Raw genomic sequence first — 16,393 nt, 5'->3', positions numbered from 1 at the left:
AATATATTTGGATAAACTTATTAAACTCAAACAAGGGTACTGGGAAGGCCACACATAGGAATGAACCAGAAGCTTCATTGACTGATGAGACATGACAAAACCCCACAAATTCAACTGCCTCATAGTAACAGATCTCATACACACTGTATGGTGATTTTGCTGGAAATTTGGGGGAATGTTTCACTCGTATTTGTAGTGTCCTCATGCTCCAATGGATAAGCCAAAATGGCAAATGACTAAATCAGTTATAAGCCTTGTATGACAGTTTGAAAATCCCTTATCAAAAGTGGTTGGTACCAGGAGCTGGAATTGTGGTGTGGTGAATACAACTGCCACCTGCAACACCAGTATCTCATATGGACAAGGGTTTGCATCCCAGAGGCTCCACTTCAATCTAACTCCCTGATAATGACCTAAGAAAAGCAATAGAAGATGGTCCAGGTGTTTGGGCTATTGCTAATCATGTGGGAGACTTAGCTGATGCTCTCGACTTTGGTCTGGCCCATCTCTGACTTTTTCAGCCTTCAGGCAAGTAAACCTTGGAGGATCTACCTGCCTTTCCCCAATACCACCTGTAACTTTTTCAAACAAAAAAGTATTTAAGAAACACTTGAGTGCTGGAGCCGCTGCCGCCGAGCCCGGGTCCCATTACCAAGCGCCCCTCATGCCTGTCCGACATGCACTCCCGATTCCTTTTGGTTCCAGGTCCAAAATGGCAGCTCTCAAGGATCAGCTGATTCACAACCTTCTGAAGGAAGAACATGTCCCCCAAAATAAGATCACGGTTGTGGGGGTTGGTGCTGTGGGCATGGCCTGTGCCATCAGTATGTTAATGAAGGACTTGGCGGATGAACTTGCTCTTGTTGACGTCATGGAAGATAAACTGAAGGGAGAGATGATGGATCTCCAGCATGGCAGCCTTTTCCTTAGAACCCCTAAAATTGTCTCTGGCAAGGACTACAGTGTGACGGCCAACTCCAAGCTGGAGATCACCACGGGTGGGGCACGACAGCAAGAGGGAAAAAGCCGTCTGAACTTGGTCCAGTGTAACGTGAACATCTTCAAATTCATCATTCCCAATGTTGTCAAGTACAGCCCCAACTGCAAGTTGCTTGTTGTTTCCAATCCAGTGGCTATCTGACCTATGTGGCCTGGAAGATAAGTGGCTTTCCCAAAAACTGTGTGATTGGAAGTGGTTGCAATCTGGATTCAGCCCGCTTCCATTACCTGATGGGGGAAAGGCTGGGAGTTCACCCACTGAGCTGTCACGGCTGGATCCCTGGCGAGCATGGAGATTCAAGTGTGCCTGTGTGGAGCGGCATGAATGTTTCTGGTGTCTCCCTGAAGACTGCACCCAGAGTTAGGGACCGATGCAGACAAGGAACAGTGGAAATCGGTTCACAAACAAGTGGTAGACAGTGCTTGTGAGGTGATCAAGCTGAAGGGATACACATCCTGGGCCATTGGATTGTCTGTGGCAGATCTGGCAGAAAGCATAATGAAGAATCTCAGGAGGGTGCATCTGATTTCCACCATGATTAAGGGGCTCTATGGAATACAGGAGGATGTCTTCCTTAGTGTTCCTTGCGTCTTGGGACAAAACGGGATCTCAGACATTGTGAAGGTGACTCTGACCTCTGAAAAAGAGGCCCACTTGAAGAAGAGCGCGGACACGCTTTGGGGAATCCAAAAAGAGCTGCAGTTTTAAAGTCTTTGGATAATGTCCTACCACTTCACTGTCTAGGCTACTACAGGGTTTTAGTTGGAGGTTGTGCATGTGGTCCTTTTTAATCTGATCCATGATTAAAGCAGTGAGATCATGATGGCCTAGGGAGGGAAAAAACCATGTTTCCTAAAGTTAGAAATAGAATGGTTTACAAAATCCGACAGCTACATCCAGGTACTGGGTGACACTGACTTTGTGTCATCCTGAGCTGGTCAGCCTAAGATATAGTTCCCCACCTCTGAGGTGCCACTGCCTGTGTTGCACGAGCTCCAGTTGCCCTTCCGACTAGACGTGCGTTTACTGTGTGCTACGTAACTTCTGGTCCCTTCACCAAACGTGCTTAGTCCAACTTTTTTTCCTAGTCAGTCATAACCTGGGATCCAATATTGTATAAACTCAATATTGCATGTCTTGTGCATAACTGTTCTAAAGGATCTTATTTTGTGTATTGTATGTATGAGTAGTGTACACTGCACATAATGTAAAAAGAAAGATCTACATATAGCAATTCAACCAGCTATCCATGTGTCATACCAACTAAATCACTAAATAAACCTTGAACAGTGAAAAAAAAATACTTGAGGAGCTGGCACTATGGCTTAGCAGATAAAGCTGCCGCCTGCAGTGCCAGCATCCCATTATGGATGCCGGTTCAAGACCCGGCCACTACACTTCTGATCCAGCTCTCTGCTATGGCCTGGGAAAGGAGTAGAAGATAGTCCAAGTCCTTGTGCCCCTGCACCCACATGGGAGACCCAGAAGAAGCTTCTGGCTCAGCTGGAAGAAGCTCCTGGCTCCTGGCTTCTGATCGGCTAAGCTCTGGCAATTGCAGCCATCTGGGGATTGAACCAGCCAATGGAAGACCTTCCTCTTCCTCTCTCTCTCTCTCTCTCTCTCTCTCTCTCTATCTCTCTCTCTCTGCCTCTCCTTCTCTCTATATAACTCTTGCAAATAAAATAAATAAATCTTAAAAAAGAAGTATTTGTAGGTTTTCCTGCTATGACTAAATGAAAAAGCAGGACTGGGCTTAGAGGGTTACAGCAACACAGGGTGAAGGGGAAAGCAATAATGGATCCTAGGATGCTTAGTCACTAACTGAAAAGTGGTGAGCAGGTTCATCCACAGAAGACTCTGCACTGCATGGAGAACCATGAGGTTTAATGGAGATCCAGAACTAAGCTACTTGTAGATTTTACATGTTGTTGCTGTTATAACTCTTTTGTAAAATAGTTATGCCTCAGCCACTGATCTAATGAAAGTCTGAAATAAGCAGCATAACTCTAATCATTGTTATGAAATTAGTCTAGCTTCCTTCCATTCTACCCTGAAACTTTATGAACAAAAATGGACAAAAAGCTTGTGAATCTAAAATAGGAAATCCTTGGTAGGCAGGTATTATATCAATATTTGTCTTTTTTTTTTTTTTTTTGACAGGCAGAGTTAGACAGTGAGAGATAGAGACAGAGAGAAAGGTTTTCCTTCCATTGGTTTACTCCCCAAATGGCTGCCACGGCTGGCACGCTGCACTGATCTGAAGCCAGGAGCCAGGTGCTTCCTCCTGGTCTCCTATGCGGGTGCAGGGTCCAAGCACTTGGGCCATCCTCCACTGCACTCCCGGACCACAGCAGAGAGCTGGACTGGAAGAGGAGCAACTGGGACAGAACCGGGGCCCCAACAAGCACTAGAACCTGGAGTGTGGAGGATTAGCCTAGTGAGCCATGGCACCAGCCAATACTTGTCTTTGAATGTGAGTGGGTTTCTTAAAAAAACTTTTGAAAATGTTCACTCATTAAAATACATATTGTTATATTTTCATTACATCCAGAAGATAAATTTTATTTTTAACTTGCACATTTTTAATGCTTTTTAGTAAACAAAATTCTCATAACTAGGTTAATTAAAAGTTGGAGAAATTTAGATAAATGTAGTTATTCCCATTGACCCTTCTTTTTTAGGGTGAAAAAGCAAATTTTTGTGTACCTGATTACCATTTTATGAAACAAAAATGCAATTTGGGCATAAAGACTTCTTAGTAGTTGTATTATGCTACATGTAGGGAGGATAAAACTATGAATAGTTGTTACAAGGGACAATGTGTAAGTCATAAACATCTAAAGAAAGAAATATATATACTTAACACTGTGAAATCACTCACCAATAAAGACTTGAAAAAGGAAATCAGCTTTTTGTTTAAAAGTATTTTTTTTAAAGATGATTTCTGAAGATATTGATAAACACCAACAGTTAACACAATAACTTCATGAAAAAATAACTTCCATCAATCTACATACACATAAAAATATTCAAATAAGAATTTTAGTCTTCTGGCACATTATCAGTGTACAACTTTGTACAAAAGGATTTATAAATATACCTTTATATGAATGCATACAAAGATATACATAAACATATAAATAGGATATAATCTCAATCTTTTACCTATAAGTTTAAAGAAACTTATAGGTAAAAAATTTATCAGTATAATAAACAAGCAATACATGTGATATTCATCTTATAATAACTTAATAAGGAGTTTAAAATAATATCTATTATCTAATATACATAGTTATATTTCTAATTATTATACCTAGTGCAACTAAATATTTGTATTAATTCCTATAGTTAACCAAAGGAACCAACTTGTTTCTTCAGACACAGAAGACAACTACAAAACAAGAAATAATGTTGAGGCCCATGATTGTGGTGTGAGAGATAAAGCTGTTGCCAGTGATCCCTACAACCCACATGGGTGCTGGTTTGTGTCCCAGTGGCTCCACTTCTGATCCAACTTCCAGCTAATGCACTGGGTAAAACAGAGGAAGACGGTTCCAGTGCTTGGACCCCTGCTACCCATGGGGGAACCTGGCTCCTGGCTTTGGCCCAGTCAGTTCCTGACTATTGTGGCCATCAGGGGAATGAGCCAGTGGATGGAGTATCTCTCTATCTCCGTGTCTGTCTTCCTCTGTCTGTGTAACTCTTTCAAATAAATAAACTCAATTTTTTTTTACAGAAAGAGTTAGACAGTGAGAGAGACAGAGAAAGGTCTTCCTTCTGTTGGTTCACCCCCCAAATGGCTGCTACAGCCTGCGAGCTGCGCCGATCTGAAGTTAGGAGCCAGGTGCAGGGCCCAAGCACTTGGGCCATCCTCCACTGCACTCCCGGGCCACAGCAGAGAGCTGACTGGAAAAGAGCAACCGGGACAGAACCAGCGCCCCAGCCAGCACTAGAACCCAGACTGCTGGTGCCGCAGACGTAGGAAAAGCCTAGTGAGCCACAGCGTGGGCCTAAACTCAACTTTTTTTAAAAAAAGAATAATTTAGTTATCTTTACTCCATAAACAGCTATTTAATATTATTTAAACACTTCTAGGAGATTATATATGTATATCCTCCAAAAACATTTAAAATATATATGGATGTATATATAAAATGATTTATAACGGTATATACCTACATATAAATATATGAAAACGCTAGATATATTATATTCCCAAAAGCTTTTGCAGCCACTTCTCTCACCTCGGATGCCTAAGGCCCTCCTGTGATGAACACCGGTTTCCCTCGAGGTCCCAACAGAGAATCTCAGGGAGCCTCCAGCCGCCTAGCTCACAATGACTGTAACCTAGCAACGCCCTTAAACACAAGTGCGCAAGCGCATCTCCAGAGGGCAGTCACTGCGCCTGCGCACAGAAGTCCGGTGGCCAAGTGTGCTTAGTGCGCATGTGCATGATTCCCACCTGGTAAAACTGAGGGATTAGATTGTTTACAGATGTTGGTGGACTTGACCGAGTGTTGGGGTCATTGTGGGGACCAAACACTAGAGCCTGTGGAAGCCGTCTGCACCGCCCAGGACTCAGGGGCGTGGGATTTCAGGATGCTGAAGGCCTCGTCCGGAGTAGACGCCCTTAAATCCCTCTCCACATCTCCTGCTCCTCAGTTTATGCTCCCACCACGTCCCCCTGAGTCCTGGGCGGCTGCAGTGGGAATGTAACAGAAGCGAAGACAAAGTTGTGCTCTGTGATTTCAGATACTGGCACATGTGCCATCTAGGTCAATCTTAAGAAATCAAAGCAGGCCTTCCAGAAAAAATGTCTTCAGGCCTCTTGCATTTGCCCAGCCTTTACATTGTCTTTACTTTTAGTTTTTACTGTTATTTCCCTTAATTGGATTCTTTAGGTCGATCCATGCATTATTTTGAAACATGGTGTTGTATTTATAAACTTTCTAAAATGAATGTTCACTTGTCCCAAACAGTTCATGAGTTGACGGTATGTTAAAATGCCCCATTTTTTTCACTTGAAATTCCCTTTTTTCCCGTTTCTGGCTTTTTCATTGTGCTCAATTAAATGTTCTGCTTTTTATTCTTGTTTTTCCTGATCCATGCATTCTTTATTCCATTACCAGCCCCTGTGCCCATTAAAACAACAGTAGACAAGCCAGCAATCACCACAGTCCAGTTGCACCACGATCCGAGGCTTACAGTGCTTTAACGCTTTTAACTTTGAGGAAAAAAAGGAGAAACAAGAGAAATACCCGTATCCGATACAACCCACACCAGCATCCAAGTCATACAGCAATTTAAGCATCTTGCACACCTGATGCCCAGAAGGGCTCCACCCCCGGGGTCAGCGCTCACACACGGCCAGGCCGTGAGAGAGGCCGAGGACCTCATGCTCACCCCAGAACGACCCGCAGGTGAGAGGAGACCAGAAATCCCCTCGGTGCTGGGACAGCCAGGAAGCGGTCAGTCTTCCTGGGGTCCGGACAGGCCACGCGCAGAGCGGACGCCAGGGGGCAGCAGAGGACGAGCGCGCGCGGCCCCGCGAGGCCGAGTGCCCCGCGGCCGCAGTCCCCGGGCTCTGCCTGCAGAGGACGAAGTTCTTGGGACTGGGACCCTGCCCAGGGCGCAGCACCTGCGAGTCTGCATGGCGGTTCTGGGGGGCTGGCCGGGCTCAAGCCGTAGACCGAGGAATCCCATACGCTGCATCTGATGCGCGAGCCGAGGCCCACATGGAAGCTGACATCTGGCCCTGGTCCCCCACGTGCCTGTGTGGGAGAAGAGCAGTGCGCAGCGGCTGCAGGGCGGGCGGGCCACCAACCTGCAGCCCCGCGGGTCGTGCCTGGCCGAGGGCGCGAAGACCACCTCGGCCGCGTCCACCTCGCGCTGCCGGTGCCGCCAGTCGCGCGCTCGCTCGGGTGCAGGCTGCAAACTCTGGGATCTGCGCCCGGGCGCTCCTTAGTCAGCAGAGGCAGGGGCTGGAGCCGCGGCGGCCGCTCAGGCCGGTGACCCTGGGCCTCGCCGCTCGGGCACAAGCTCGGCGTAGGTGGTTTTGGCGGCAGGAAGGCCGGCTTGGCGGAGCTGATGCTCGGGCAGGGAGGGCAGTAGAAGAGCCGCCGCAGTTCTCCTAGCGAGATGCCCATTCATCCTGGGGCCTGGCATCAGGGCGGCCTGGCGCCTGCCGCTGCAGGACAAGCAGGGCACAGGGCGAGGGGCAGGGGGCGGCCCGAGCTTGCGTGAAGGGCAGTGCAGCCCTCCCAGACTGCGTCAGACGGAGGCGCCGTCCCGGATGGTCAGTGCTCTAACTCGGTGCTCTAGGGGCGGTCATTGTGGCCTTGCCGGGAAAGCAGTGGCCTATCACGCGGCATCCCATCAGGGCGCCCGTCCCAGCTGCTCCACTTCCGATTTAGCTCCCAGCTGATGTCCTGGGAAAAGCAGCGGACATGGTCCACGTGCATGGTCCCTGCCACCATGAGGGAGACCCGAATGAAGCTTCTGGCTGCCTCCAGGCTGGGCCCTGAACATTGTGGCCATCTGGGGAGTGAACCGGTGGATGGAAGATTCTCTCTCTCTCTCTCTCTCTCTCTCGCCCCCTCCCACCCTCCCTCATTCTCTCCCTCCCTCCCTCCCACCACCCTTTCGCTCTACTTCTCCCTCCTTCCCTCCCTCCCTCATTGTAACTCAGTGTTTCAAATGAGTACTAAAATGTTTGCTTATCTACAAAACATGCAGTGCACTGGAATGAGTGTTTGGAACACTGATTTAGACGACGTGGATGCCCTCAGCCCATACAGGACTCCCTGGGGTCCTGGATCGAGTCCAGGCTCCTGTTTTCTTCCTGGACCACATCCCATTTGTGGCTGGCACTTGGGGAGTGGGCCAGTGACAAGATGATCTCTTTCTGTGTCTGTCACTCTCTGCTGCTAAAATAAAATGAAAGGATAGAACATGTTAACATTTAAAAGTCTGCTACAGTTAGAAAGCTTTCACCTGTATTTTTCTCTTTCAGGATTCTCTTGGCAATATTGATTATTATTTGAGATGAATTTTAAGTCTATGCAAATCGTTTATTCTATACAAATTTAATGAAAATGTTTTGAGATTTTATTTATTTTAAAGATTTATTTTTCAAACTCTAGAGAGAGAAAGAGACAGAGAGAGCGAGCTTCCAACTGCTGGTGCACCACCCAGATTGGACAATGGCCAGCAATGGGCCAGGTGGAAGCCAGGAGCCAGAAGCTTCATCGAGGTCTCACACATGGGTAGCAGGGGCCCAAACACTTGGACCATCATCCACTGCTTTCCCAGGCCACTGAGCAGGGAGCTGGATCAGATGTGGAACAGCTAAGACTCGAACCAACTCCCACATGGGACGCTGGTGTTGTAGCTGGTGGCTTTATCTGCTATGCCATAACACCATCCCCAGACTCTGAGATTTTGATTGTGATTGAGTCAAGAGCAGTATTTTAGCTGAAAATCAACTGACTCCCTCTATCCAGACAAATGTCTCCATCTTTGTCCTGTTTCTTAAAAACTGTTTGGGAGGCAGAGAGCAACTTGGAAGGAGTGGGTGCTCGTGGGTTTTCAGTTGCAGACATTTTTGCCCCATTAATAACTGGGGAAGAGCGAAGTTGTTAGAATTGCCTCATGGAAGACTTCAGCTAGACACGAAGGGGGCCTTCCAGGTGATCAGGCTCTATATGATCCATGGAGTATATTGATTAGGAACATCGACTCCGGGACAGGCATTGGGCCTAGTCATCAACATGCCGTATTCCAGGGCTTCCTGGAGTGGGAGAAAGAGGCAACCACAGGGCTGGGGGCTGGGGGCTGGGGGCTGGAGCTGGCCTTGGACTTGACCCCCGAGCCCTTGGAGCCTAGCACCATGCCGGAGTGCCCTGCTGCGAGTAGGACGTGCTGTAGGTGGGAGAGCCCTCCATGCATGTCCGGGAGCTGCTCCTGGAGTTGTACTGCAGCGCGCTCACATCGCAGGCTGCCTGGGCTACATCTAGGCGGTGCCGGGAGCTGCAGGCAGCCCAGCGGGTCCTGCATTGCGCTGTAGCTGTCCACGCGCTGGTTCGCGCCTGCGCCCAGGCCGGCGCCCGCCCCCCATCCCGCTCACCTGCTGTGGCCGCCAGGTCCAGCAGCCCGCCAGGCAGCGTGCACTGATCCACCGGGGCCGGAATTTATAACCCTGTGCTCCTCCTCCACGTGCAGCGTTCACAGCCGCTCGGCCTCGTCGGTGAACGCCCGCTTCTCCGTCTCCCACAAGGGTTTCCACTCGGCGCCCAGGCGCTTGCTGATCTCCGAGTTGTGCATCGCGGGGTTCTCCTGGGCCATCTTGCACCGCTGCCCGCGGGACCGCACCAGGAAGGCGTTCATGGGCCGCCTGACGCGATCCGGACTGTTGTGGTTGTTGCCCGCCCCCCGCGCCCTGAAGTCTGCCGCGGGCCCCGCGGCTCGGCTCTGTCTCCATCCTGCTGTATCTGTGGGCGCTGTGTGTGCGCGGGCACGGAGGCTCCGCTCCGTCTCCATCCTGCTGTACCTGCGGGCGCTGTGTGTGCGCGGGCACGGAGGCTGCGCTCCGTCTCCATCCTGCTGTACCTGCGGGCGCTGTGTGTGCGCGGGCCCGGCGGCTCCGGCTGTTGCACCTGTGGGCGCTGTGCGCGGGCCTGGCCCGACCCTTGGTGGCTGGGACTCGGGGCCTGCAGGCGGGGCGAGAGGAGGAGGGGAAGGGGCAGAGGTGCTGTGAGCACCTCCTCGGGGCTTCCCGAGGAGACCAGATGAGGAGAGATTTGGGGGAGAGAGAGAAAGGGAGAGAGAGAGAGAGAGAGCAGGAGAGAGAGAGACTGAGAGACTGGAATCGGGATCAAAAAGCAGCGCTTCCCTCGGTCTCCAGCCGGTGCCACCACCACCACCACCAACTGTTGTTGTTGTTGTTGTTATTATCATTATTACTGGAAAGGCTTTTCGTTCTCTTCTTTCTCTCGGTCTCGGTCTTAAAGAGGCAGCAAACTACTTTCCCCTTTTGCAAACACTCTCTTCTATGCCTTGACAACTCCTGATGCTTTTTGAAGCAAGCTAATAGACAACGGTCTTCTATTGTCGTTATGTTTATTTATGTATAACAGGGAGAATCTGTGAGGCTTGAATCGGCAAAGGTTCATATCTCTGGGGATGGAGGCATACATAAGTCTCCTCAACTAGTGTCCTGATTCCCAGTGCTGTCTCTGCCCATGGCATCTGCTTTCTTTATTCTCATCTACCCAGACTAAGAGGGCTTGTCTGCCTCTGACCAGTGGTTTGCGCTTTGGCCAAACCATGGAGATAGAAAATTCACCATCTTTCGGTTCTCATGGGGTTTTCTCCGGGTAACACAAATATTTTTCAACCTGAACACCTGCTTCCGTCATGTTTTTCAGCGCTGTGTGCGCTCGTCCTCTGCTGCCCTCTGGCGTCCGCTTTGCGCGTGGCCTGTCTGGACTCCAGGAAGACTGACTGCTTTCCTGGCTGTCCCAGCACCGAGAGGATTTCTGAAGTCTCTCACCTGCTGGTCGTCCTGGGGCGAAGCTGAGGTCATCGGCCTCTCTCTGAGCGCTGACCCCAAGACTGGAGCCCTTCTGGGGCATCAGATTGTAAAATGCTTAGAATTGCTCTAATACTTGTATTGTTTTGAAAACTTTTATTTAATAGATATAAATTTCAGAAGTACAACTTTTGGATTATAGCGGTTTTTTCCTCCATAACCACCCTCCCGCACACAAACCAGCCCATCTCCTACTTCCTCTCCCATCCCATTCTTCGTTAAGATTCATTTTTAATTATCTTTATACACAGATCAACTTAGTATATATACTAAGTAAAGATTCCAACAGTTTATACCCACATAGACACACAAAGTGTAAAGTACTGTTTGAAGACATTTTTTACCGTTAATTCTCAAAGTACAACACATTAAGGACAGAGATCCTACATGGGGAGTAACTGCAGAGTGACTCCCGTTGTTGATTGAACAATTGACACTCTTGTTTGTAATGGTTGTGGGTATGGGTTGGGGGTTTCTTTGTCTTGATTTCTCCTTTTTTTCCTCTAAATTAAAAGCTTTAAAGCACCATAAGCCTCGGATCGTGGTGCAACTGGACTGTAGTGATTGCTGGATTGCCTACTGTTGTTTTAATGGGGCACAGGGGCTGGTAATGGAATAAAGAATGCATGGATCAGGAAAAACAAGAATAAAAAGCAGAACATTTGATGGAACACAATGAAAAAGCCAGAAATGGGAAAAACAGGAATTTCAAGTAAAACAATGGGGCATCTTAACATACCGTCAACTCATGAACTGTTTGTGGATCAAGTGAACATTCATTTTAGAAAGTTTATAAATATTACACCATGTTTCAAAATAATGCATGGATCAACTAAAAATCCAATTAAGGGAAATAACAGTAAAAACTAAAAGTAAAGAAAATGTAAAGGCTGGGCAAATGCAAGAGGCCTGAAGACATTTTTTTCTGAAAGGCCGGCTTTGATTTCTTAAGATTGATCTAGATGGCACATGTGCCAGTATCTGAAATCACAGAGCACAACTTTGTCTTCGCATCTGTTACATTCCCACTGCAGCCGCCCAGGACTCAGAGGGACGTGGCGGGAGCATAAACTGAGGAGCAGGAGATGTGGAGAGGGATTTAAGGGCGTCTACTCCGGACGAGGTCTTCAGCATCCTGAAACCCCATGCCACCTGAGCCCTGGTCAGTGCAGCACGAGTGTTTTATTCCCACAATGACCCCAACACTCGGTCAAGTCCACCAACATCTACTACCCTCTGGAGATGCGCTTGCGCACTTGTGTTTAAGGGCGTTGCTAGGTTACAGTTATTGTGAGCTGGGCGGCTGGAGGCGCCCTGAGATTCTCTGTTGGGACCTCGAGGGAAACCCGTGTTCATCACAGGACGGCCTTGGGCTTCCGAGGTGAGAGAAGTGGCTGCAAAAGCTTTTGGGAATATAATATATCTAGTGTTTTCATATATATTTATATATAGGTACATACCATTATAAATTTATTTATTTATATATACATCCATATATATTTTAAATGTTTTGGAAGATATATATATATATATATATCCTTAAAGTGTTTAAATAATATTAAATAGTTATTCATGGAGTAAAAATAGCTAAGTCTTTTTTTGAAAAAATTGAGTTTATTTATTTGAAAGAGTTACACAGAGGAAGACACAGAGACAGAGAGGTACTCCATCCACTAGCTCATTCCCCAGATTGCCACAAACTGACTGGGCCAAAGCCAGGAGCCAGGTTCCCCCATGGGTAGCAGGGGCCCAAGCACTTTGGCCATTTTCTTCTGTTTTACCAAGGGCATTAGCTGGAAGTTGGGTCAGAAGTGGAGCCACTGGGACACAAACTGGCACCCATATGGAATATTAGGATCACTGGCAGCAGCTTTATCTGCCACACCATTAGTTATCACAAAAATTTGTTTTTTCACCCTAAAAAGGGCAATAGGAATAATTACATTTATCTAAATTTCTCCAACTGTTAATTAACCTAGTTATGAGTATTTTGTTTGCCAAACTTAGCATTAAAATAACATGACAAGTTAAAAATACAATCTGTCTTCTGGATATAATGAAAGTGTAAGAATATGTCTTTTAATGAGTGAATATTTTAAGAGTTTTTAAAGAAATATTCTAATATTCAAAGACAAATATTGATATAATACCTGCATACCAAGGATTTCCTATTTTAGATTCACAAGCTTTTTGTCCATTTTTGTTCATAAAGTTTTAGGATAGAATGGAATGAAACTAGACTAATTTCATAACAATGATTAGAGTTATGCTGCTTATTTCAGACTTTCATTAGATCAGTGGCTGAGGCATAACTATTTTACATAAGAGTTATAACAGCAACAACATGTAAAATCTACAAGTAGCTTAGTTCTGGATCTCCATTAAACCTCATGGTTCTCCATGCAGTGCAGAGTCTTCTGTGGATGAAACCTGTTCACCACTTTTCAGTTAGTGACTTAGCATCCTAGGATCCATTATTGCTTTCCCCTTCACCCTGTGTTGCTGTAACCCTCTAAGCCCAGTCCTGCTTAGAGGACAGCAGGAAAACCTACAATTGCTTACTTATTTTTTAAAAATTTATTTATTTTATTTGAAAGTCAGAGTTACACAGAGAGAAGGAGAGGCAGAGAGAGAGAGAGAGAGAGAGAGAGAGAGAGAGTTGGCTTTCCATCCCTTGGTTCAATCCCTAGATGGCCGCAACGGTCAGAGCTGAGCCACTCCGAAGCCAGGAGCCAGCATCCAGGAGCTTTTTCCGGGTCTCCCACGTGGGTGCAGGGGCCCAAGGACTTGGGCCATCTCCTGCTGCTTTCCCAGGCCATAGAAGAGAGCTGGATTGGACAAGCCGGGTCTCGAACCAGCACCCATATGGGATGCCGGCACTGCAGGTGGCAGCTTTACCTTTACCTGATATGCCACAGTGCCAGATCTTAAAGTATTTTTATTTTTGACAGGCAGAGTTAGACAGTGAGAGCGAGAGGCAGAGAGAAAGGTCTTCCTTCCATTGGTTCACCTCGCAAATGGCCGCTAAGCCAGTGCGCTGCAGCTGGCACACTGCGCTGTTCCAAAGCCAGGAGCCAGGTGCTTCCTCCTGGTCTCCCATGCAGGTGCAGGGCCCAAGCACTTGGGCCATCCTCCACTGCCTTCCTGGGCCACAGCAGAGAGCTGAACTGGAAGATGAGCAACCAGGACAGAATCCAGTGCCCCAACCAGGACTAGAACCCCGGGTGCCGGTGCCACAGGTGGAGGATTAGCCTAGTGAGCCATGGCGCCGGCCCAAGTATTTCTTAAAGTTTTATTTGAAAAAGTTACAGGTGGTGTTGGGGGAAGGCAAGAAGATCTTCCATCTGCTGGTTTACTCCTCTGATGGCTGCAAAAGTCAGAGATGGGCCAAACCAAACCACTGGACCATTTTCTATTGCTTTTCTTAGGCCATTATCAGGGAGTTGGATTGAAGTGGAGCCTCTGGGACGCAAACCCTTGTCCATATGAGATACTGGTGTTGCAGGTGGCAGTTGTATTCACCACACCACAATTCCAGCTCCTGGTACCAACCACTTTTGATAAGGGATTTTCAAACTGTCATACAAGGTTTATAACTGATTTAGTCATTTGCCATTTTTGGCTTATAGATTTGAAACAAGTGGACATTACAAATACAAATGAAACATGCCCAAATTTCCAGCAAAATCACCATACATTGTGTATGAGGTCTGTTACTATGAAGAAGTTGTATTTGTGGGGTCTTGAGTTTAAAGCAGTTTATCCAAATATATTGTCCAAAGACAGTTGATTCTATGTGGGAGATTAGGGTACTGGGTGATGAGTCTGTTTTCTTTCTAATAAAATGTTCATGCTGAATGGAGACTTGGACCCCATGATTCAGGATCTACCCTTCTGACCAAACCCTCTCCCTGGTGTTCTACAGTAGAGGCAAAGGTGTCCTAGAATGGTAAAGGCCCTAACTTTTCATGGCCCAAGCCATTATTGATCCTGTGGTCCAGGGTGACCAAGATTGAGTGATGCTATCTCACCTCATCTGTAAGCTACCAAAGCCTGAGTGATAGTGCAAGTTTTATATAAACTTTGAGAAGGAAGGTGTGAGTAGTTGAGAAAGATAGGCACGGGCCTAGGAAATGATACTTACTGGAGTGATCTTGGAGCTGTGACTTTCAGTGAAGGGCTAATTTGCCATATCTGAAATAGCACTCCCTTACACACTCCCATTACTTAATTCTGCCTTTGTTATTCCCAGAATTTGAACTGTTTGAAACCTATCCTCTCTGCATTTTGTATTTGGAGATAATGCTGAATCTCCCTGTATCCTGATAGTTTTTTCTGGTGGCTCAGGAATTGTCAGGATCTCTGTACCATATAAGAAAGATGAAACAAAATGTGCTCTAGGACATTGTCTGTTGACAAATGTCAAATGATTAACAGATGTCAGATACCATGGATTTTAAGTAGAAGCATTTACTTTACAGAAATTGGAAACCAATGCTCATGATGTTCAAGCAGTTTAAGTGGCAGTGGTCTTGCTGACATCCTTGCTGACATAGTCGGCATGAATCATGCCCTTGGAAATATCTATGTGAAGTTCTCTTGATAGTATTTGGCATACAATTAAATTTTTCCATACTCATCAAAGTGTATCAGCATTTGATGTATTACAAATCAACAGAGGCTTTTTGTTGTAATTTTATTTGTAATTTTTTTAAAGTATTTATTTGAAAGGCAGAGCATGAGAGAAGGGGAGAGAAAGATGTTCCCTCTGCTGGTTAATTCACTCGCCAAATGTCCCTAACAGCCAGGGCTATTCCAGGCTGAAGCCAGGAGGCAGGAATCCATCTGGGTCTCATATGAGGGTAGCAGGAATCCAAGTACCTATCCATCATCTCAGACGATGTATTTTAAGTATGTAATAGCAAGCAATAACAATCTAAGAATGTGCATATGGGATATGGTTGTCCCAAGCAGTAGTCTAGCCTGTATTCGACCTTCTCAAGTCTGGTGGTTTGTCATGATTTTTGCCTAGGCCTTGTATCTCCAACAGGCAAGTCCCAGATTTCTTCACAATATAACAATTTAATAAACTCCAGTAGGCAAATACTTTTCAAAGTGTGTTGGTATCATATATATTGATGTTTTCATTAACCTAAGGATAACTAGGTTTAATCACTGTCAAATTCCCTGTAGTGTGATGGCTGGATCATATTGTAGATCCATTTTCAGATTTCTGACGAATCTCCATACTGTCTAGCATAATGGTTGTTCTACTTTACATTCCCATCCATAGTGTATTAGGGTACCTTTTCCCCCCATTCTCTCTAGCATTTGTCATTTTTGATTTTTGGATGATCGTCATTCTAACTGGGGTGAGATGCAACCTCATTGTTTTGATTCCATTTCCTTGATGGCTAGTCATCCTGAGCATCTTTTCCTGTGCCCGTTGGCCATTTATATTTCATCTTTTGAAAAATGCCTGCTCATATCCTTAGCCCATTTTTTTACATATTTATTTGAAAGGCAAAGTAACACAGTGAAAAGGAGACAGAGAGATCTTCCCTTTAGTCCTCTCCCCAGATGGCTGCATTGCAGGGCTGGGCCAGGCTGAAGCCAGGAGCTTCTTCCAGTTCTGCTATGTTGTTGCAGGGGCCCAAGGAATCTCCCAGGCACATTAGCAGGGAGCTGTATCAGAAATGGAGCAGGTATGACTTGAACTGGTGCCCATAAAGGGATACTGGCCTTCAGGTAGTGGTTTACACACTGTGCCCACTTAGCCATTTCTTAACTGGGTTATTGGTTGT

At 46.5% G+C, this 16,393-nt stretch overlaps 1 protein-coding gene and 2 pseudogenes across 1 annotated transcript; 1 reads left to right on the top strand and 2 right to left on the bottom strand.

The window, feature by feature from the left end:
- The first annotated feature begins 613 nt into the window (after positions 1–613).
- LOC127488647 (L-lactate dehydrogenase A chain pseudogene) lies at positions 614–2,301 on the top strand (annotated as a pseudogene).
- A 4,098-nt stretch (positions 2,302–6,399) lies between these two features.
- LOC138847910 (alpha/beta hydrolase domain-containing protein 17C-like) lies at positions 6,400–7,146 on the bottom strand. The gene has a single exon (XM_070067670.1). The coding sequence runs from the start codon at positions 7,144–7,146 to the stop codon at positions 6,400–6,402; it is 747 nt and encodes a 248-aa protein (XP_069923771.1).
- Positions 7,147–8,764: 1,618 nt separating this feature from the next.
- Positions 8,765–9,538, bottom strand: LOC138847909 (transcription factor SOX-2-like; annotated as a pseudogene).
- Between the last annotated feature and the right edge of the window lie 6,855 nt (positions 9,539–16,393).

This window comes from Oryctolagus cuniculus (genome assembly GCF_964237555.1).
Source record: "Oryctolagus cuniculus chromosome 17 unlocalized genomic scaffold, mOryCun1.1 SUPER_17_unloc_3, whole genome shotgun sequence".
Classification (NCBI taxonomy): domain Eukaryota; kingdom Metazoa; phylum Chordata; class Mammalia; order Lagomorpha; family Leporidae; genus Oryctolagus; species Oryctolagus cuniculus.
This window is presented reverse-complemented; position numbering and strand designations above follow the sequence as displayed.